Consider the following 24,669-nt stretch of genomic DNA (forward strand, 5'->3'; position numbering starts at 1 on the left):
AGCTGCGATTTCAACAGTGGTGACACCAGAACACGAGGTCAGGGGTTGTCTATCAGCTGTAATATGAAGCTGAATTGCAATGGTGACTGGATCCGGTTGAGGGCTGAGGTTGCAGTATACAGAGGTGATTTTATTAAAGAAGAATTCCAAGAACTTGTGGCAAAGGTCTTGTGGAGGGGTAGAGTGTTGCTGGAGGCGAAGGAGGTGTAGTGAAAGGTTTGATGATTATTTCCCTGCTGTAGTTAGTGCTGGCGTCAATATGATCTGCAAGAGCTGTGTGCTTGGTGTTCCATATCTGCTACTGGTAACATTTTAGGGCTGGTTTGAAGAGGTCTTGACTTGTTCTCCATTTACACTCCAGTTACTTGTAGTGGAGTTTCATTAACCTGAGCTCCTCTGTGTGCCAGCTGGTCTGTTGTCGGGTCGTTTGCCATTGAGTTGCGCTTGAGTGAGCCAGGGTTTTGATGCATGCAGTGATCTAGCGATTGAGGTTCTGCCACTCCTCTTTGGATATGCTTTTCCAGCTGCGGCAGGCGGTTCCGGTGGTTATAAGTCTGTGGTGGTGCAAGATGGGTCTGTTGAAAATGACGAGGGCATTGTCTGTACAAGTCATAGTTGACTTGTTGATTGTGAGGTTGCTAATTCGGGAGGGAATTGGGTACCATAGGTGTAACTGGCTTTTGTAACATGGTGGGTGAGTCCAAGATTTTCTAGAAGAGCTGTAGAGTTTGGGCCTAGGTGAAAGTTAGGGTCTCCGTGGAGGATGAAGGAGGTGGCGTTGAGCATAAGGGGTGCGACAAAGTCTGTGATGTCTCTGGCCACATTGCTGCGGGGTCCTGGTGGTCCCTATGCATCTGTATATGAGAATTCGACCCAGAGAGAAGTTGGTTGTGATGAGTATCTTCAACGTGAGATGTTCAATGTGCCTGGAGGGGGTGTCTATGTAGGTGGTGCAGCTGATGGATTGAGGTTGATGGCAACTCCATCTCTAGGCTGACGGTCTTTCCTAACGGTCTTTCCTTGTGATCTTGTAGCCAGTGGGGATGGCTGTAATGATGTCCAGTGCCAAGGTTGGGTTTCCATGACAAAAGGACAGTCCGGAGCATGGTCGTGCAGAAGGTCCCATTTCTCTGTGGTTTGGAGCATGAGCGGGTGTTCAAAAGCATGCATGCATGCATGCAACAATGGCACATTGTTTGAGTGGGTGGCTTGTTTGAGTGTGAGCGTGTGGGGTGCAGGAGTTAGGTGTGGGAGAGTGCATGAGAACTTGCAGGAGGTACATCTGAATATTTCTTCTACGTTGTGTGGTGCAGTGTGGCACCAGTGCAGTGAGCGTCAGCCGGGGTTAGAAGCAGAGGAGCGCAGCAGGGCATCGGTGGGTGTAGAAGGAGAACTAGGGTCCCTGGCATTGGGCGCAGTTGGGCTTGCCAGTGATGCTTCCGCTCCGCAGCCATTAAATATGCCCTAAGGGGCGCAGGGCATCTATGGATGGAAACCAGTTCTGTCGCTACCTCTGAAGATGGATTATTGGCAAATCTAGTGATGTCACTTCCTGTGCAGATGGGCAATGAGCTCCTCTTGCTTGGCTCCTGATCAAAGAATCAAGTAACAAACGGGGGTGCCCAGGTCTTCTGCTGTCTTCAGTGGGATGTTCCCGGAAGTGCAGAAATTATGGACACATGTATGCCGGCAAACATTTGACGAAGGACGTTAAGCTGTATTTTACGGTCGGCCCGTATTGAAGCCTCTCTGGTCACATACCACTGCTCTATCACCCAGTACATCCCACTAAAGACAGCAGATGACCTGAGCTATGCATGGCCTGAGGTAGTTCCCTATATGGGAATGAAACGCGTTGCCTGGATTGTCTAAACCCAATGACACTTATAAGAAATATTTTTAAATAAAGAAGTTATTTTTCTATCTACATTGGCCTATTGGACTTCTTAAGCTTCGCACCCTCATTTGTTACTTGATTCTTTGATCTGGTGCACAGTGACGCCACTCAACACCTGGCGTAGGAGTAGTCTGCACAGCGATTGTACTTCTAGGAACTGGCACGAGGTGCGGCATAGGAGGTCCGCTGTTGTTGCTTTGGGATTCTCCTCTTGCTTGGCTTCTACTTTTAAACACAGTCCTGGCTGAAAACCAGTGATGTCCCTTTCTGTGCAGATGAAATCCGTCTTGCAGCTTTTATTTACTGTGTCTATATAAGGAGGAAAAAGTGAGTCCTGGTGTTGGCGGGTGGAATGTCTCCATAGGTGGTAATGCATTGCATGCTGATACTGTATGTGAGCTGTAGAATGTGTGTCTATAAGTGATCATGGCGAGCTCTCACTTAGAGTGAGCTGGCTAATGAAACTACTAAGACCAGCATGCCGCTTCTGCTGGAACAGGTAATATTTGCGTTATTTGACAAAACAATATGCTTTTTATATACATATATCTGCAAAGGCCCACTTTGCTACAATTGTGACAAGGGTTACTCACTTCTAACCAGGGCTATGCAATATTTCTTCATTTTTGGTAAGCAATGAAAAACCTTGGAAGATATCATGTAGCCCAAAATGTAATACAATATTTAGCATTAAAAAAAAACTAAGCTCTATACGCTTGACTTGCACTTGGCTATATGCCAGAAAACATATGGGAGTGCCCCAAACAAATTGCTCACATGTAAGGAATGGATGCTTATACAGCCACTCCAACTACATCTACAGGACATAGATAACCTCATGCACCATTACCTTATTTTCCAGTACAGTGTTCGTACTATAATTGTATACGTTTGTGTTCACTTTCAAGAACACATTTTCCGGATGTGTAACCATATCCTATTTTCGACCACTAATAGTTAATGGTAATTCCTTTAAGTTAATAATACTAAAGGGCCTTTGGCAGAGTTTGAAAGCAAAGACTGGAGGTGGCACCTACCTGCTAGAGAACCAGGAGGTCCCGCAGGTAGACAGCACACAGGCTTCCCTGCTGTGGAAGAACGCGCTAGGGGTTTGAGCACTGTGATGACCTTACTGTGCTATGCTTAGTTTTTTCCACTTATGGAGTAAACCTAATTCCACTCCACAGATGAAGAAAGGTCAAATTTAGCCGTTTAGAAATTCGCTGGTGAATTTTGCCCACCCCTACGTAGTGGTCCTGTACGCCTCAAAAATGAGTCTGTGCCAATTACCAGAAATGGGCCAGCTGAAGTGATCTTTCTTAGAGATTTGATGCCTGCCAAATACACAGGACATGACTGTGAAGCTGCTGGCAGCGGTTAGAAACCTTCCAAAGATAAAAAACGAATTTGATAAACTAATAGTTTATTATAGTGGAGGAATATGCCGATACATCCATAAAAATTATTTGCTATTTGAGCACCTTGCATTGGCTCTGTGCACAGGTAGCACCAGAATGACTTTTGGTGGGAGAATAGAGATGCTTTTGACTTTGTTAGGAGAGCTTTCCAATGAGGTTGAGTAAGAGGTGACTCAGTCTATTGTCCACAGTTGATACAGGCTGGTTTTGTGAGGTGGCCTTATTTTAAGAAGGCACGTTACACTGCTTTTATAGATGGTGTGGTATCAGATTGATCATCTGGAGTACTACAGCAGTAGGTTGGCTGCATCGAGCTACTCAGCAATGCATGACAGGGCCACAATAAAGTTTGTTTTGCAGTCATTCCATTGTAGGGATTGAGGTTTACCTTGGACATAATTCTTCACGGTTATGAAAACACTTTTCTCTGACCCCTCCCACCACCCTTGCCTTAATCTGGGAATGAAATTGCGACTTTCTGGAAAAGATCTTGGACTCAGGTTAGTCATCCGGTAGAGCGGGGTCAAGAGCGTGATTTACAAACCACAACACTGGTGTTGAGCAGAGATGAATCTTATTTTATTCCGTACTGAAGAGTCTAGACCATAGAAATATCCACAAAGTACGAGCTGTGCACCAGCGCACTGTACATCATGTCGCAAATGAGCGACATGCTATAAAATATTTCCAATATCACACAGCCTTCAAAAGCAGGTTGAAATGTTTGATCAGTCTTCGTGGATGTTGAAGAGTTTTGCCACCTCGTTGAGATCTTCATGTTCTTCACTATCCTTGATAATCTGGTAAAAATTGGAAAAACACAAAAAAAGGCTTTTAATAAATGATCACAGGAGTCAGTCACAAGCACACCATGCAGTAAATCAGTTTGTACAATAGATGAAGACTATAGTTCTACTGTGAGATCTGTTTGCACTCTCTCTTTGGCAGCAAGGCAGATAGTGAATTAAAATGTTACCAGTTGATTCAATGGAAATAATATTACAATGCATGGAAAATATGGTCCAGAACCACAAACTGAAAGTTTTGTCTCAAGTTGATTTCTTCACCTAAGATTTTCCACCACCAACCCAACGGTAGAAAAACCAATCTTAAGATAATGGGGACACGTGATGCATTGAGGAGTACTGGAACATGTCAAACTAATTCTATTAAGGCCAATCCTGCAGTAGTACCTTACAAATACAACATTTAGACTAACTGGAGAGTATGAATGTGTACAGGAAAGGAATATATAAATATTTATGAGCAAAAAATAAAGTTGCATTTGGCTGCCCCTACCAGAGTCTACTTAATGGGTCTTAATTCACTGTAATACAATTAACTCAAATTATGCTTTGCTGTCAAATTAACAGCTTTCTCATTCAAACTGTTGCTTGCTGCAGGAGTCTTCTGAGACATTCAAAAGTACAACTGACTTCTGATGAGTTCTATCTAAGCAAGAAAGGATTATGTTATTTACCCAGTAAACATCTGTTCTTGGCATGTAGAGCTGTAGATGCACAATCTTTGCATACTCCTGCCATCCAGTGTTGGGACTGGATGTCTGCAAGTTGTTTTTCTTCGAAGAAGTCTATCCGGTCATGAGTTAAGGTGACTTCTCCTTTTAGTGATTGTGTGCATGGGCATCAACTCCATTGTTAGACTGTTTTCCAGCAAGAGGGTGAGAATGGAGTACGTAGGTGTAGTAAAGAGATGTCCATGCATATGTAATGTAAATAAGGAGCACTGCAAAAACTACAGGTGACCGGGGAGGTGGGAGGGCACACGTGAATCTACTGTTCCACATGCCAAGAACAGATGCTTACTAGGTAAGTAACATAATCCGTTTGAGGCATGTGTGCTGTAGATACACCTGCTTTGCATAGACTATATAGCAGTAATCTCCCAAAGTGGTGGCTAACCAGTAGATGTTGCAGTAGTCTGAAAATGTCTCTCCAGCACTGATTACCCTACATTGGATTGTTGATGTGCTAACACATCTACATAATAGTGTTTGGTAAATGTACGTGGCCTAGACCATGTAGCTGCTTTACAAATGTCAGCTATAGGAATGTTAATTAAAAGGGCTATAGATGCCCCTATTTTATGAGTGGAACACGCTCCAGGGGTAGTAGATAAAGTTATTTTAGCTTTTGCATAGCAAGTTTGAATGCATTTAGCAATCCTTCTTGAAATATCAGTTTTAGAGATAGCATTGCCTTTGTGAGGTGGAGCAAAAGCAACAAACAGTTGCTTAGTCTTATGAAAATGTTGTGTTCTCTCAATATAGTACAATAACACTCGTCTGACATCAAGTGTCTGAAGAGCTCGTTCTGCTACAGAATCAGGTTTAGGGAAGACCCAAGGTAACTCAACTGATTGGTTAATGTGAAAAGCAGAAACTACTTTAGGGAGGAAGTTTGGATTGGTGCGAAGAACTACCCTATCTTTATGAAGCTGAAAGAAGGGTTCTTCTAAGGTTAATGCCAGCAGTTCACCACCTCTTCTTAATGAAGTGATTTCAAAGAGAAAAGCAACTCTCCATGAAAGGAACTGTAAAGGACAATTATGTAATGGTTCAAAGAGTGGACCCATAAGTCTTGTAAGTACAATGTTATGGTTCTACAGTGGTGCCCGAGGTATTCTAGAGGTATTACTCTATTTAAGCTCTCCATAAAGGCTTTAATGACCGGAACTTTGAACAAGGACAAATGCTGTCTGTTTTGCAATTACGCCACTATTGCAGGAAGGTGCAAATTAATAAAGTGTAAGCAAGACCAGTTTGTTGTAGGTGTAAAAGGTAACAAATAATGTTTTGAACAGAAGCATCCAGAGGATTAATTCTGTTGTTTTTACAATAGACTACAAATCGCTTTCACCTTGCTGAATAAAAAGCTCTAGTAGTAGCTTTCTTGCTTCTTTTAGAATATTCATACAGTCTGGTGGTCAGTTTAAATATCCAAACTCTATGATCTCAGGAGCTAAATTGCTAAGTTGAGGTACTTGGGGTTTGGATGCCTGATTTCTCCATTGGTTCAGAGTTAGAAAACTGGAGGAGAGTTGCAGTTTTTGATGTGGAACTACTGACAGCTCCAACAGGGTGGTGTACAGTGGTTGACGAGCTCATGTGGGAGTTACCAAGATCAATGTGAGGGATGTTTGGCTGAGTTTCCGAACCAGAAACAGAAGAAGTGGGAGAGGCAGAAAAGCATAGTTAAATATCCCTGACCAATTGATCCATAGGGTATTGCCTTTGGAGAAAAGTGTGGGAACCTGGAGGCGAAGTTAGAGCAGTTTGCATTATCCACTGTGGCGAATAGATCCATTTGTGGAAATATCCATTGTTGAAACAATGGAAGGAGAACCGGAGGATTAAGTTCCCACTCGTGTATTTGGTGCCTCTTTCTGCTGAGGAGGTCGGCAATCTGGTTGTTTACTCCTGGAAGGTGCTCTGCAAGAAGCTGAATCCTATGATGGATTGCCCAGTTCCAAAAGCTTTGAGAGAGTTGCGACAGTTGTAGAGTGTGGTCTCCACCCCTCCCACCCCCTATTTTTGTACATAGTACACAGAATGTCATTTTGTCCGTGCGGACAAGGCTAACTTTGCAAGGATATGAGACTGAAAAGCTTTCAGTGTTCGAAATACTGCTAGAAGCTCTAGAAAGTTGATGTGGAGATGTTTGTGCTTGTTGTCCACGAGACCTTGGATTGTTTAATCTAGGAGATGGACACCCCAACCTGTGACAGACGGATCGGTTAGCAGTATCTGTAGAACAAGGTCCATGAAGGGCCGCCTGTTTCAAAAATTTTGAGGGTTCCACCACTGCAGAGGGCGATGGGTGCGGCTGTCTACCAACAGTAGACCGGTTAATTGACCCTATGATTGATTCCACTGACGTGTTAAGCATTCTTGTAAAGGACGCATGTGTAGTCTTGCATGGGGCACTATTGCAATGCATGACAACATCATTCCTAGCAGTTGCATGAAAGGTCTGGCTGGCAAGGTTTGGTTGACTTGAAACTGTAGCAACAGAGTTTGGATGTTGTGAATTCTGGTTGCATTGGGAGAGGCTATAGCTGTGTGAGTGTTGAGAGTCTGTATCTGTGAAGGCTGTAGGCGAGACTTTAATTCATTGACCGTGAAAACCAATTGGTGGAGTAGGCCCAACGTGATCTAAATGTGTTGCAGACATTTGTGATACGTGCTGGCTTTGATGATGTGGTCTTGTGTTGAAGTGTATAAAAAATACTTATTTTTATACTACAACTTGTGTGGTGTCCACCTGTAGTGTTGTCACTGGGTTACTGTATGTGTTTACAAATGCTTTATACACTGCCTCGGAGAAAAGCCTGTCTGCTTGTGCCAAGCTACCAAGGGGGTGAGCAGAGGTAATTTTAGAAGTGTACCCCCTTACCCTGACTAGATGCAAGGGTCTCTACTTGGTCAAAGGTACCTACCTCTGCCAACTAGAGACCCCCAAATCTAACAGAGCCCCATACATTTCTATGGACAAACTCAGTTTAAAAAACACGCTGCAGGCGACGAACTGGAGATACACGAAGGGAACCAGCAACAGCAGAGGGAAGTTGGGATGCTGCAGGTCCTAGGGACACAGTCGGTTGAGCTCCTCAAGGCCCGGTGGCTTAGAGTTCTGGCGGTGTCCTTTTACGTCATGGAGGCTTTGGATTCACACTGCAGGCATCGTTGTGGAGTTCAGGAGGGTCAGCCAACGCTGGACTTGGACTCAGGATCACTGGGAAACCTTTTCTGGGTCGGTGGGCCAACTGGACGCAGGGCGGAGGCCTCGAGTGCAGAGCGGTCAGGGACCGCGGATCCGAAGGTAACCAGAGAAATTTGTATTGGGTTCTTGGGGACACAGCCGCTGCTCTCAGGAGATAGAGTCTTTATCCAAGGCAGACAGTCTTCCCAGGGGTTGTGGAGGTCGCTGGTTACAGGGCAGAATTTGTTATTATCGCACGATCTTTGAAGCTGCAGACAGGCCGGTAGGACTGGGGCCAAGTCAGTGGGAGTTGACAGTCTTCTTTGCACTTTGTCTTCTTCGTCCATCTTAAGTCAGCAGGAACTAGTTTCAGGGTCTGGGTGAGCCCCCTAAATACTAGATTCAGGCGTGTTCTAAGGGAGTGATAGGCAGGGCCAATGGGCACCTGACCTGGAGTGTCTACACCCTCAATTACGCCACCATCCTGTAGGAGGGGTCATGCTCCTAGCCCTGATTGGATGAGTCCTCCATCTTCAAGATGACGGGGACTGAACCTTAGGGGTGGAGTTGGCAGGTGGCTATTCTTCCTAGTTTTCCCACCCCAAGTGGGGGTGTAAACCGGAACCTGCTAGCAGCAAAGGTTAGGGGTCGCATTACAAAGGCGGCAGACCTTTGAAGCGTCCCTTTCGAGCACTGTGCCCATACTGGAGAAGGAGGTGATACACCTCCACCCAGGATGTGCTTTGTTTCTGGTCCTAGAGAGCAGGGGCTCTCGACCTAAGGGTCCAGAAACATGCCTGGTAGCGGTATGCTGCTAAAGCCAGTCTGTGACCACATCAGCATTGGTAGGTTTAAGGAGGCACATCTCAGCTGCCCTCTGAGTGCATTTCAATAAATCCCACACTGGCATAAGTGCGAGTTTATTGAGAGGAGCAGTTTGGTACCAAAATATTCCTGGGTTCAGAGAAGCCACCATGGTGTTGTAGCACTAGAGTTGTCGAATTTCCAGCCCATGTACTCTATTTGTCTTCCCGGGCATTTAAAATATCTAAGAATGGACTTAAATATTGTAGGGGCATATCTGCTGATGCAGATATAGCCACACCTTTGGTATAGTTCACCCGCCTTAGGGCTGTAAGGCTTGCTAGAGGGGTGACGTGACTTACCTATACCTTAGGCTGAGCTAGTTGGCATGGCACGCAGGCCATGTCGAATGTCGTTTTTGTCTGCATCAGGCCATGCATGCTGCGGTGGAAGTCTGCATGGCCTAGGTGAGGCTCCTTAGGGGACCCTTTTAAGTCCCAATGCCCTAGGTACCCTGGTACCATTTACTCAGGACTTACAGGGGGCCTGAAGGGCCAATTGTGGAACAGTTTTAGGGAAGAAGTACTGTCACAAGGGACCTGGTTGGCAGGGACCATGTGCACTACAATCAAAACCACATCAAATACCAAGGAAAAGTGGGGAGATAACCTTGTTAAAAGAGGCACATTCTCAAATAAACCATCACAAAAAGATCAGAAAGGTATAGAAACGTTTGACCTGTACACTTGACTGCAGCATAGAGAAAAAAAAATCATGTTTTCCAAACTAAGCATTTAGGATGAAAAGGCCTTCTGAGGGTCTATCTAGTGAGGATTGTGTGGTCCTTGTACATATCACTTCCTCTGCTGTTATTTAATTTCAAATGAAACCAGGAAATACCAGAATGAAAAAATGGTTGGTTGTTTGTACATTAATCAGGCCAATCTCTGGTGGTCAACTTTTATCATGTTCAGCAACGACAACCTCTGCTTGCTTTAGTCTTACTTTTAGATTAGTCTGCATAGCTTTAAAAAGGATATCTGTAATTCCTATCCAAACTGAGGGAGCTGTTTTTATTGAAAAAATGCATTGAACAGCCAAGTTGGGCCAGATGTAGTATGCCCATTCCGTTTTGCAGGTCACAAATTGCGATTTTTTGCGACTGGCAAAACGTAATGAACTAATGTGTTTTAGACACATTTAGTGTTTCCAATGGGGGTCGCAAACGACCTGCATCATCAATATTCATGAGGCAGGTCACAATTTGCTACCCACAGGGAATGGCTACAAGCACAGGGATGGTCGCCTGCTGTGGACAGGGGGCCACCAAGTCTGTGATTGCTTTTTAAATAAAGCTATTTTTTTCTCCAAATGAAGCCTGTTTTCCTTAAAGGAAACGGGAATGCATTTAAAAGAAAAAAAATGGGACCACTGCCTGCTCTCAAATATTTTCGCATACATTCACAAAGGGGAACGGGGTCCCCTGGAGACTCCTTGCCGTTTGCGACTGGCTTACCACTTACATGAAGTAGGTGGTAACTATGATTGTTTTGCGACCGCATTTGAGGTCGCAAAACATTGTGCATACCTGATTGCTATTAGGTAGGGACGCCCTTGGCACGCCTCTTTCTAGCGACTTGCAAACCCTATTTTGCGAGCCGGTAATGTGTTACCGACTCGCAAAATAGGGTTTGTGCATGCTACAACCCTCTTAGCGGACGCAAACACCCCGATTTCCCAGTTGTGACTGCTAAAAACAGTCATATATCTGACCCCTAGTGCCTAAAAATATGGTGACCCCATGTAAGTGGGCTATAGAAATCCAAACCATCTAGGAGATGTTTCACAATATATATATATATATATATATATATATATATATATATATATATATATATATATATATATATTCGAAAGGGCTGACAGCTTGCATCCGCGCTGCAGCCACACAAAGAGACTCGCACTCCAGGGTCTGTGTTTAAAGATGTTTAATGGCGACGCGTTTCGACCAAACGGTCTTCTTCCAAAGCCATATATATATATATATATACTCTGCAATGTGATGTACATGTTATCAGAGTTAGAACGTTTAAACGATAGCTAATATCCAATGAGGATTAAAATTTCAGACGTGAAATCTGTTACCAGAATTCAATTTGGTTTCAAATCTATAAATGTATCCCTTTCTTCATCAATGAGCCCCACACACACACACACACACCATTTAAACTTTTTGAAGAAAAGGGCTCACTTACTTTCCTAGCGATTGGCATCCTGTTGAAAATATTCCAAAGCACGATTCCCACCACTACTTTGTCTCGTAGGTAGAAAACAACACCCTTCCCATAGTCATCGCCTTGCTGTGGCGCCTTTCCTGATGTGGCAGCAGCTGAAGCTTCTGTTGCAGACGCACTAAAGGGCACATTAACCTCTGTGGCTTCTGCTTCAGTCTCACTTTCTGATCGAATACCTGTGCCTACAAAGGGAAAAGGCCCAACAGGTTAGGGAGCTCAGTACCAAGAAACATGTGAAGCTACAATTCAACCACAGACAAGGTATTTTCCGTAATATGACTGGCAGCAACAAAAGGAGATGGTGGCACAGTAGGAGTAGAAGAGCCACTACGGAATATCTGCAAAGAAAGTTAAACCGGACTGATTAATTTTAATATTTTATGCTGCATTGAGGGAAGGAATTTTATTTTCTGTAATAACTGGTGTGGTTTTCAGTTTTGTTTTTGAAGGTATGCAAAGTACATATAACATTGGCCTATTTTTTATCTTGTTCGTTTGACATGTCTTCATTAGCTCCGCAACCTATATATTGTATCACTATCTACTATGGGAGATTACCCACGCTCCATACAGGGACCCAGCCTGAGCAAAGCAAAAAGCAAACCGGTCTCATTAGCCTGTTGTGGGTAGCAACAGGGCCCACTCTGTCTCGATTTTAGCTTCACGTTTTAGCTTGAGGTGGTTTTCTAATGGTGACTTTTTACATGCTTTGTATTTTCACGTTAATGTACTGAGAAATTATTATACATGCAGTTACTTTCTTAGCAAGCATTATCATCATATTATTCGTACACTCGGTACAAGGCTAGGCACATAGAATGCAATGGCCTTGTATTTGGTTGTCCGGTTGGAGATCGTGGTTTGGCTCCAAACTAACCATCACATCAGCTCTGCACCTTTGACAGTGCAATCAGAGCAGTGCTTTTATTATATAAACAGACTCTGCTTCACTGACAAATGTAGTGCACTTTCTGCTAGGATTGTCCTGGAACGTGCCGCACTGAGGCAGCAATGCAGTTCTTCGGTCTCTGACCTCTATCCCGCAAAGGACGATAGCATGTTCTACATAGGCCAGCATCTTGATACATTACACTCTGGTATGGGAGTTTAGGTTATTCTAATGGATCTGGCAGGGGGTACTTCCACTATACTCTCGATACAATAGGTAGTGTTATGTAGGAATGTAATCATATAATGACATAGTAATGTTATCATGGTTGAACTGGTTATCTTTTTCACCATTCTTGTAATGCTGGTTACAAGGCTAAGTTTCTTCTGCCTAATCATTGTAGCAAACTATTTCTATACAAGAATACAATTGTTCCAATAAATGTTTGAAAAACCAATTAGTATATTTCTTGCATTTAACTTGGACATACAAAAGTAAACAACAAAAGGGTAAGATCTGTTTGCACATTTTTCTTCAGGAGTAAAAGACTGGTCAGGTTCAAGGTTGCCGATACCAACTGGTCCCTTGGGAAGGTTATGGGTTCAGATAGGGCACTATGACTTAGCAGCATTAAGAGCAACTGGAGCCCTCCGTGCCAGTCCTTACATTGATTCTTTAGGCAGTAGACTCCAGAAGGAGTCTCATTAATTAGACCCCTTGGTAAGCCAACAACTGATTCATGAGATCTCACTTTAGTCCTTAAGGCTCTACAATGACATCTCTCCGAACCCCTTGCCAATATATATCAACCATTTGTAGCTGACAGTTTTTTGGGTTGCCTTAACATCAGCTCATAGGTTGGATGAATTAGGTTCACTCCTAAATTAACTTCTTCCGAAGAAGAATCGTTCAGTACATGGGATATCTTAAGCTCAATGAAAATGTATTTGGCAGGGACTCAGAACTATAGACAATGTGAATATTTGTTTGCTAATTTTGGCATTTTTCAACATGGGCCAAAAACGTCCACCGCAACTTTTAGCAGATAGAAAATAAATCTGAAGTCTATGACAGATACTACATAAAATAAGGTTTTATCATTGGTGATACATGGTAGATCTGCCCACGGCACAGTCGCATCCGGGGCAGTAGAATGTGGAGTATCAATTGCATATATGTGTAAAGCAGCCACATGAGCTTTTTCCTCGGCTTTTGTCTCTCCCATACCAATTTGGTTGTTGGGCACTGTGAATCAATAGAGTTTTATTACAGAGTATTATCAGCTGGTATGCCCTAGATGATTGATTACACCATGTATTTTACAAAATGCCATTACAGTTACTCTCTAAATCAATGTAGGAGTAGAGTCATTCTGGGAATCACATTGCTATACATTGCTCTGGTATAGCCTCACAAAGTAAATAGTGGAACAAGAAAAAGGTTGAGGAAGTAATAGATTGGTTACATCTCAGTAATCCCCAATAGTCCAAATACCCTTTTCTCGTACCAATACTTATAATCCCCTCCCTGTCTCAAGTACAAACGTTATTCCTTCTTAAGATTTGGAATGATTGGAAGTGTTGAGGGACTCTTCCTTGTTTATTGATTAAGCAACAGCAGGGGCACTAGTGGGTGATGGGCGGTAAAGTTTGCTTTTTGATTGGCTCAAGTTTGGTCACATGGTGTCTAAGTGGGAAGACGGGACATCTCGTCTATTATGTATTGCTACTAGAAATCGGCATTTAAGAGTAATGACGACTACCGCTAAGTAACTAATTTATTATATTGTAGTAATGATTTTAAGTAATTAAATGTTTATTACATTTAAATCTACCTAGAAGCAAACCAAGATGCTGAAATGGTGAAATTCTAAGTGGCAGAAGAGTAAAAGCAGAACTACATTTGTTAAAGTAATCCTATCAAATTCAGAGGAAACAGACACGGAGCTGCATGAAAGGCATGTACTGCAGTAATCCAATAATGGGAACACACAGTTTAATGCAGCATCCTGAAATTTGTACCACAGGCTCGAAATCCACTAATACAAGTGCTTTAACAAATAGGGGAACCACCAATCATCTAGTAGCATGTAATCCATGTTGCCACTTAATCCATGAAGAAGCCCTTTCAGATCGAGAACAATGCAATGTTTGCCAATACTTTCTGCATGTTATGATTTAGGACAGGGAAACTGCAGCAACCAAATAGAAAACTTCATTTGACATTTTATAATTTTTACATTAGACCACAGTAGAATACATTAATTATAGTAATAGTTTTTCTGATGTATGGTCTACCATTCCTGGGATTACTAATTCAGTAGTATCTTGAAGGCATTATACATCGCAATCAGACAATCTTGTATGAAATTCATCAAGTGGGCTCTACACAGAGCCACAGCAGCCCCAACCACATATCCACAGACGTCACTCTCAAAAGAGACATCAGACCTACTGTTATATTCCATATAGGTACCCTATATAGGTGCAGGTAACAATGCAACCTTTCACCTATATCCTTCCCTACATTACATACATAACAGTTCATAGGGACGGACCTTTTACCTAGATACAACACTGCATTCAGAACGCGGGTTTTTCCCTAGTTCAAAACTCATACATTATGCATGAGGCTTCTTGGAAGCACAGCAGGACGAACATCTCCTGTATAATATCTCTGTATAAAGTTCAGGCCCGGTGTCATCCTGTAGGCCGACATAGTAACACAGCAAGTCTTGCTCAGAAAGACAGAGGAAACCATGACTTCCCGGCTGACACACCGACCCGAGACACTGAGGTTCCTGCATGCAGACACTACAGCTCGCAGTGGTCTAGCATTCCTCGCGGGGTGTCCAACTGGAGACCAGGACGGGGTCCCATATTCTCTCATTTCTCAGGTAATGGGGTTGACTAGACCGTAGAGGGATTCTTGGCATTACACCTACACAGATGCTAGGTACATATAGGTACATCTAGTTAGGGAGGCATCGTAGGAGTACGCACTTTCTTATCATGTGTCTTATGTACTTGTATATTATTCACGATTACTGCAAAATGGTAGCACTGTACCAACCCTTTACTTTCGTAGTACTGCTAATCATATATCTCTGCTACTGTCTAATGGTTGTTACAGCACATCTAAATTACAAGAGAATAACAACTGTTCAATAAATCCTTATTGAAATGCCCAGACTGTTCATTCTGTGTATCGCTGAGACAAACTAAGTTAGCACGAGTGACTGAGCGAAAAGTAGTATATTATCATGCTCCGAGGTTGCCAGAACCTATTCTCTCCCCGATAAGACGAGATTCTAGTGGCACTGTGAGCTAGCTAATGCTAACAGGTTAACATATCCGGTGGGGGTGCTCGGAACCAGTCTGCCACCAAAGCTAGAGTTTGTTATCCGAACGCGCAGATCCTGTATAGGACATATAGGAACTACACAGCACTACGTAAAGGCACCTCCTGTGACTGAGCTCAGCTCTGTCCAATGTCCCTTCTCCATAAAGTTTAGTTAAAAAAAAAGCCCCCTGTGAATACACAACTATAAAACATGTTACCAAAGGAATTAAACATTCACTGAGCAGGAGAGGGCGATGGAATTTGCAAGAAGATAGGCTATGCATTAGAAAAAGTCATACTAACGGCAAATAACTTGTTCTTTTAGATTATTCTTCTACGGATCTCACACCCAGAAAGGCTCCAAAAGAAATGCCCACAACAGGATGGTAATCAGAGGAGCACAGAAAGATCAAATTCTTAATCAGGACATTTTCCAATATTCATGACAGTCTGAATCAAAGTAAAGGCAGAAAAGAAGAACAACTTGCTACACAACACATGTCTGCTGGAATTACCCCTCACAAGGGTGAAGATGCAACTATACCAGTTCTCACACAGTGAGCACAGTTCAACTGTGGATCAATGTGCACAGCTCATAGCACGCTTCAATGCAGGACACAGACACATGACACTCCCACAGATGCATGACAAACATCGCCGACTAACTGAACAACAACTGCCTGCAGCTGAACCCAGACAACACAGAAGTACTGATCTTTGGCAACAGCAGCAACACATGGAACGACTCCTGGTGGCCATCAAACCTAGGACCCACTCCTTCCAACCACACCAGAACCCTCCCAATCACTGACAACAAGCTAACCATGAAAACACAGTTCGAAGCCTTCTGCCTGCTTCCTCACTCTGTGCATGCTATGTAAGATCTTCAAAGGGCTACCCCTACACTTGAGGCGTACCATTACACAAGAACTCAACCAGCAGACTACGGCAATGCCCTCTACGTAGGAATCGTTGCACACCTTCTAAAGAGACTTCTGACCATACACAACACCGCAGCCAGACTCCTCCTCGGTCTTCCTTGACAAACCCACATCAAACCCCACCTCAGGAAACGCCACTGGATGAGATGCCAATTCAAGCTGATGACCCACACACACAAGGCTATACATAATCAAGGACCTGCCAACATTAACCACCGCCTGAACTTCCACCAACCATCGAGAAGATTACGCTCTGCCTCCCTTACACTTGCCCATAGTCCACACATCTGTCAAAGCAGAAGTGCAGGACGCTCCTTCTCCCACATTGCAGCAAAGACCTGGAGCATCCTCTTCACTCCCCTCTGGACCATCACCTCAATTCCAGAATTTCGAATAACCCTCAAGACATGTCTGTTTGAATAAGCCTCTGGGGCCTTTAAGCGCCTGGATACCCTATTGGGCGATTAGCTGCACTTTATAAATCCGGATTGATTGACTGAAGGCAAAAAACGCCCCTTCAGGAGATTGCCCATTTTGAACTTTCAAACACCAAAGAATCCAAAATTGATGTCCAGCACTTCATGAGATTCAGTGAGAGGCGCAAGGAAAGAACAGAGAGAAAAACAACGCTGTATAACAATTGAAAAAAGCTTCTGCTCCCTCAACAGCAAAGATGGCCAATTGATAGTGGCTTTCGCGAGACTGATGACTGATTTCAAACAGACGTAATAACATAAAATGATTTTAGGAACTAGTATTTTTGTCTTTTTAACTGTTCTATTACCTACAATTTATAGATTATGTATATGAACTTGATGCTTTAATTTTTTTTTCTGTAATCCTATACTGAATGGTTTTAATTAGCTGTAAATTTATATCATATCAGACAAGTTGTGGTCTTCAGTCAGGCCATTCAACTAGTGGAGAATCTGAGAAAGTGGTTGCGGGAATGATGGTAGAAGAGCCAAAACCTCCCTTGATGTTACTTCCACAATAAATATAAGTAGATTCTGATTGGCACTAAAATTAAATTCCTAACGGCCCAAAGACTGGCTTTGTAATTCTGCATTTAGCCTTATGTATATTCTTCAATGGGCACAGTTAAAGTTAAAGGCAGGTCCAGTGGTTCCACATAGGTGATCATGATAGAGAACAACCCCCCGCCTCCCTAAAAACACCATGACGACCACTGGAGGTTTGAGTAGGCCCTAAAAAACATTTCTTAGTTAAATGACTGAAATGATCTGACAACGCTCTTAACTTTAACCCAATACTGCCACAGTTTCACTTTGGTGCAGACCATCACATTCTAGAAATACAGAGAACAGAAAAACAGTCCTTTTCAACAGCAGCTTCCTAAATAAACATATAGAAAGGTAGGCATGCACCTTTTGATTATGCAGCAAATAGATCTATTTAGCAGAGAGTTTAAATCTGCCTTTTGTCTCCTAACCGCAGATGTGGACCATATCTGCTACTAGGGTTTACAGTCACTCCGTAGTTCTATTAGGACGTCATCTCTTCCCACAGGTTGAGCTACTTCATATTTGCAATAGTTTAGAGGGTGTAGTACCTTCTTTGTGTGAGTGGCAGAGCTGCCTCACAAGTGTGAGCAAGTTAACAGTCATACAGTTATTTTTGACAATGTTTGAGGAAGTTCACTGGTAGCAGTAGTGAGTTTACGGACAACATGTATTGTTGAACCCCATAAAACAGTTTGCAGTTGAAAATGCAGAAAAACCTAATACAATGTAAACATATTTAAACATGCTCTTCAGAATAAAAAGTGTTGTCACACCAATGGTATCTTGGTAGGAGGGATCTTGTGTTCATGCTCCTGGATATGAAGGGACTAGCAAGTTGGCTGTGTCACATACTAATGAAACTAGTTCACAAAAATCAAGACCATGCTCCAACCCATTCACAATGTTTTCAGTTTCACTCCTGAGACTGGCCCACTTGCCCTGTTTTGGGCTTATCAGAGTGATGTAGATGACATGCACTAAGAGAAATGCCACTCACTGGATAGCTATCTTCACATAATGCCAAAGGTAAGATAAGTCAAACCTACTGTAGTTAACCAACTAAACAGAAACATATCCTTGGGTCTTGAACATTTGTGAGAGATGTCTTTGGCTGACAGTCACATTTAAAGGAGCACTGCCATTAGAAGATAGTACTTTGAGCTTTTGGTTGTTACTACTTAAGTAAAAAGAGGCTGAATCTATTCCATGTTAGCATTGTGTTCTTGTGCCATACCCTGATTCTCGAGTTATCAGTCTTAATAAAGGGATTTGGTTTATGATCATGTGAAATTCTTCTTTTGTACAGCACATTGCAGTGGGCTGTTTCCCCCAGAAGACAGCTTTTTCGGTAGAGATCAGGTTGTTGACAAAAAACAAGAAGGATAAGCAAAGCGCAAATGAAGGAATAATGCTTATGCTGGCTTGTGAACAAGTGTTAGCTCATTTTGTATAAACGCAATCATGACTCTGGAATAGCACATAAGTGGTTTGTCATTTGGATAGCAGTTATCTATATAAAACCATAATTACCTTAGTAGGTTTTTTACCTCTATGACATGATTAGTGGGGTGCTCATGCCTGTTCACTATGAACCCCCTCGAACTACATGTTGTATTACTTCAGAGGGTTAAGGTAATCTTATTTGGCCTTTCATAAAATTTCCACTTTTTTAGTTGAGTAAATACTTTCCCATGTTTAGGCCAATGTATTTTCACAAATCCGATCTGCTTGTTATCCCTAAGATTTCAGCCTTAGCCCATGTCAGCACTAATGGGGAAAAAAAAATGCTGGGTGCCCATGGGAGGGAAGGAGATGGAACTTCTAGTTCCTAGTTATTATTCAGAGTGGTTCTATTATCCCAGTAATCTTGAAAGGAGATACAGTGGCAAACAATGTGACAAACGTCTTCATCTGAAGTCCGGCATTTAGAACAGCTGCTCTGAGTAGTACAGCGCATCTAATGTATTTGTCGATGTCGGTAAAAGCACAGAATCACACTTGTATCTCAATCGGATGCCAGTTTTAGTTTTTTAAAGTCACAATATGATGGCTGCTGCTTACCTTGAGGATCACCTTTTCAAGGGATCACTAAATCAATGCCACTACCTTGACAGTAATTGCATGAAGTTTAAAATATAGTTTACATCGATACAGCAAACTACCTCGAGTCTACTTCCATATCGTCTGCTTAAATTTAATAACAATAAATGTAAGTTATATTTTTGATTAGCCTAATCCATGCTCACTTGTTGGCCAGACCCAGAATTCAATTAAATTAAAACTAACCATAAAATAATCTTTATGACAACCCTAACCTTTAATTTATGTGAATGTAAGGAAATATAGTTAATCTCAACCTCAAACTAGTAATAACACTAACCCTCTTTGTGCTTTAGCTAAACTCTAACTACTAAATAATAGTAATAAAAACTGCTCTCACCTTACATTACCTACTTTACCCTACCCTCAAATTAATTTAAATTTAAAAAAAGACAAAAATGTAATTCGAACCTTTATGTTATTTAAATTCAATGAAATTAAATTAACCCTATGCCTTTTACATAGTGGCAACCATGGTAGTAAAATTTCCATTTAGAGTCCTCTGTGTAGGAACCTAACTGTAGTAGCATTGATGTTGTAGTACGTGATTCAATCATATGCAGTGCAGTTACCATGAAAACGTCCAATGAAAAAGTTACTTACTTTGGTGGATACATAATCTTCCAACAGATTCCTCCCTTTAGAATATCTTTAAAGGCATCAGGCTTGTTACGAAAGTTTCCATTCAGATAGGTCTCTCTGGCGAGGCCAAGTGATGCCATGTGATGCCTCTACGTCACCCACCAGACATATCTTAGTATATTAGAACATAGGCCAGGAACTGGTATCAGTTCCTGTAAATGTTATCAGTTTCTCACTGACGCTTACAGAGAGGAACCGAGAGAGTATCAGTAGCAGCAACAATAACAGCACATAATGTTTGCATACCCTGGGTTTTCACAGCACTAACTATCTGGGGAAAAGGAAAGTCGATGAGGAATCTGCAGGAAAAACAAAATAGAATTGACCAGAAAAATTGTTACTGGAGGGAAGTCACTTATTCTTCCAATAGATGCATCTAGTCGATATTCCTCACCTCGACAATGAGTCCAAAAGAAATGCCTCTCTGGGAGGCGGACCCAAATTATGCCAATTAACCAACAAAGACATGAAACAAAACCCTGGCAAAGTATTTATCATTCATCACTAAAGTGTGAGACAGTAATGTGGAGCAAATGTATACATGACAACTTTATGGCTGCCTCTGGAAAGGGCTGTGGAAACAGTCAAAACCTTAGTGGAGTGTTTATGAAGGCCCCCCAGGTGGATCATTCTCGGCCAAGGAGTAGCAGATCTTGCAACAGAGGATGACCCCATGAGAAATGGTGCATTTGGTCACCACCTTGCCCATTTATGCTCTTGCTAAGTGCAAAAAGCACTGATCATCCGCTATGTCTGTTGAAGTGCTATGAAAAGGACACCGCTCATCTGGGATCCAGTCTAGGTATCCAATTCACCTCTTTGGCGGATGGGAGGGAATTGAACTGCTGCATGTGAAACGCCAACCACCTTGCGGAGAAAGGCTGAGCAGGTACAAAGAACCGATTTATCAGGGTAGAACACTGAAAGGTGTACAGAGAGGGCTTAAAGTTCTCGGACCTTAAGGGCTGAAGATATTGCCACAAACAATACCGTCTTTAGAGTTAGAAGTCAAACATGATAACTGTGCGTGTGGTTGAATGGAGACGCTATCAAGAAAGCCAACACAAGATGCAAAACCACAGAGATCCAGGAATGCACGCCTACAATCTGGTGAAGGCCGCCTCCATCACTTCGAGTTTTGGTTCCCTCTTGTAGTCCTCCAACAAGAGGCAGCTAACAGGACATTATTCGCTCTCACATTGAGGGAACCTGCAAAATGAGCCTTTATTGGAAAAAAACCTGTAACGGTTCCCACTGCCACAGTCTAATTTCTACCAACAAATGGTCCATGACCCCACACCTCCTTGCCTGTTGATATAACGGATGGCAGTGATGTTATCAGAGAGAATCTAACTGGCTCTCCCTACTTGAAAGCGAGAAATGACTTCATGGCAAGGCAGAGCACCAGCAGCTCCGGTACAAATATATTCAAACTTTGCTCTGATGTGGAATAATGTCCTTGTGCTGTCATGTCGTTAAGATGGGCACCCCAGCACAGCAGGGAGGCGCCACGGACCATCGTAGCCTGCATCAGCAGAGAGCTGAAATGACTCACCAGGAGGTTGGAGGAGGTCCGAGTAAACCGATGGGAGGATCTACATCAGAGCTGTACACCTCCCTTGATGATAAAGCCACTGACATCAGAGGAACCACTGCAGGGCCCTATTCCAACATCTGACATGCAGTATCAACAGGATGCATGAGCCCATGCAGACGCAAGACCTTCAGAACCAGGAGTTATGTTGGAGCTAGAAATCAAGAAATCATCTGCCAAGTACATGTGATCCTCCAAGAGATAAATTGTTCATGTGGGTCGTGTCCAGCCATGCTCCTAGGAAGGCGACCCTCTGCACTAGAGTTAAATGAGACTTTTGGACACTGACAGTGAAGCCCAAGTTGTGAAGGAAAACATTGGCATGCTGAACGCGAGCCTGAAGTCTGAACTAGCGTTTGGAATTGCACTTTCACTAGCCAGTCGTCCAAATATGGAAATATCTGGACTCATGACTGCCACAAACTGTTAGCACCTTCACAAAAACACGGTGAGGTTGTTAGGACAAAGGGCAAGACTGATCAGACAGTGCTAGGATCTTATGATGCAGCTCAGGTAATGTATGTGGGTGAGTAGAATTAGAAGATGAAAATAGGCACCCTGGAGATCCAAGGACACCAACCAATCACCCATATTGATGTGCAAGCAACTCTTGCTCAGGGATGGCATCGTAAACCTGTTCAGCCTAATTAACATGTTCATAACATGGAGATACAGGAGAAGATCCACTCATCTTTCCTCCTTGGGAGTAAAGGGTGGAGAACCTCATCCCTCTTTCTTCCAGGTGCACCCTTTGGGAGAGGAGGAAATAAAAGTTAAGTCAGCAAAACTGGAAGATGATGGCCGAGAGTGTATCGACAGCTGTTGGTGTCCCAAAATACACCTCTGCCCGAAAAAGAGGGGTATATTACTGAGATCTCTGCAATGGTTGAGAGGATTCTTTCCGCTGGCTCTGCACTGCCCTGGAATAGTCTTTAATGGTTTTGTTCTGTTAATGGAATGGTCTCACTGCTGAGTGAACTGTTGTGTTACCGTGCTTGAATCATTCCACGGAGGAATGGGCCTTCTATCCAAACAGCTACTGTCTCTTGAAAGGAAAGCTCAATAAGGTTACCTGGACAGCTCTTTAGATGCCAGGGAATGCATCCAAGAGTGATGGCACAACCCAATGCCCATGTGCATGGATTGAGCCACAATGTTTGCAGATGACAGACTGCACTTTAAAATCTGCTTGGAAGGTTCTAAGCGGTCATTGACCCAATCTATAAATGGCTTTTTCAAGTGGTCCAGTATGCCGATTGCGGTGAGCTTTACCAATCCCCACAGGATGTGGGAATGTTGGTCCAGGAATCACATGACGCTTGCAATACAGAGTGCAAAACTCCCAGGAACAAAACTAAAGGTTATAGTCCAAAGGGTCAAGTTATTTAAATCCTCACCAATAGGTGCAATGGGAAAGGCAGTTTAGCTTTGAGGAAGACGTTTAAATATCAGACTTTCCAGTGAAGGGGGAGCTGACAAAATGTGGGTCGCCCAGCTGGAATCCATCTGGATATCTGTTCATGGACTGCTGGGTTCTAAAAGAGTGTCTCCAATGCATCCTTGAAAAGATCCAAAACAGCCTGATTAAATGGAAGCAACAGCTCTGCCACTTAGGAGAAGGGTTTTAATGTCTCTGTCAAATTGTTAGACTTCACCACAGAGGGAAAGGTAAATTCCAAGGCTCTAGTTATTTTTCCTACTGCAGTGGTGCTTCCTCTGAAAGAGGGTCAACGGTTCAAAGCATTTTCCCTTTAAGTGAAGTGGCCATCCCACTCACATTCTGCAAGTCCGGATAGAAGCCCCCATCACCGTTATATTGGGGAAGGTTATCAGATTTAGATTCATCATTATCTGTTTATTCACAATTTTTTTTTTGTAAAACTTTTTTTATTGATAGACATCAGCATTACAATCACATTTCAGAGGAAGTAGTACATCAGGCTTCATGGGAACAGTAGGTAATACACGTTATACAGAATATACTTTGGACGGTCTAGGGAGAAGGGGGATCTTCGTTACTGAAGACAAGGGGAGGTTGACAAATATCTCCTCGGTAGGAATATCACAAACCCCAAACACGGGTCCATTTCTTGGGACATCCACGGGCCACATACACAGTTTTTTCCCGAAACATTGCCCAATCCAAGTCTTTTTCCCAATCCCCCACCGTGGGAGGAAGCGGCGCTCCCCATCGCTGGGCAATGTTTCTCTTTGCAAGCATTAGTCCCAAAGTGACCCACTGCGTCAAGTAGACATTCAAATCTGTTGGCTCCCAGATATTTAATAAACACCTACAGGCTTCCACACGGAGATTTGCGGATAAAACAGTATTCATAATATCATGAATGTTACGCCAATATGGTTGGATCTGTGTGCATTCCCAAACTATATGGATAAAAGTACCCAACTGGCCACATACTCGTCTACAATCCCCCCAGTCAGCCCTCCCCATCCGCACCAATTGAGGACCTGTCACATATACCCTGTGTAGGAATTTTAGCGGACAAGTCGGAGACGAGCTGGTATTGCCACTACTTTGGGCGAAGAGACAGCCTCCTGCCACTCCTCTGGACCACTTCTCACGAAGGGTCCGAAGAGGATCCAACCAGTTGTTTACCAATTTTTTGTATATCAATGAAATGGTGCTGTTGGGGATATGGCCATCCAACACTATCCTCCAGCGGATAGGATTCAGGTGGCGTGGTCCCGGGTTGTAGATGAGTGCGTAGTGCATGTCTGACCGGAGTATAGCGGAGGAGGTCTGAGTCTGCCAATTTGAATTGTCGCTGCAATACGGCAAATGACTTAATGTCTGATTTTTCCCACTGGTAACCTATACGAGAAATACCTATAATCCCATTTGTCGAACCCTTTACTCCTCCACAAATCACCCAGCTGTTCCGAGTCCCAGAATGGTGTTGCAAGTATAATCCTCCACCACCAACCAAGGCATTTAGTGGCAGTGTGCCAGAGATGTACAGCATGTTTGGTGGGGCCCGTAA

At 43.0% G+C, this 24,669-nt stretch overlaps 1 protein-coding gene across 2 annotated transcripts in view; it reads right to left on the reverse strand.

The window, feature by feature from the left end:
* Positions 1–3,872: 3,872 nt before the first annotated feature.
* The window catches only part of LOC147721191 (apoptosis-inducing factor 1, mitochondrial-like), a 249,867-nt gene continuing 229,070 nt past the window's right edge, over positions 3,873–24,669 (reverse strand). For both annotated transcript variants that reach the window (XM_086964674.1, XM_086964673.1), the window contains exons 17-18: positions 11,096–11,316; positions 3,873–4,115 (exon numbers count right to left, since the gene is read on the reverse strand). In XM_086964674.1, the coding sequence (XP_086820800.1) occupies positions 4,044–4,115; positions 11,096–11,316 (293 nt within the window). In that variant the 3' untranslated portion in view covers positions 3,873–4,043. The remainder of the gene's footprint in view (positions 4,116–11,095; positions 11,317–24,669) is intronic.

The sequence above is a fragment of the Lissotriton vulgaris genome, chromosome 4_1 (genome assembly GCF_964263255.1).
Source record: "Lissotriton vulgaris chromosome 4_1, aLisVul1.2, whole genome shotgun sequence".
Taxonomy (NCBI): domain Eukaryota; kingdom Metazoa; phylum Chordata; class Amphibia; order Caudata; family Salamandridae; genus Lissotriton; species Lissotriton vulgaris.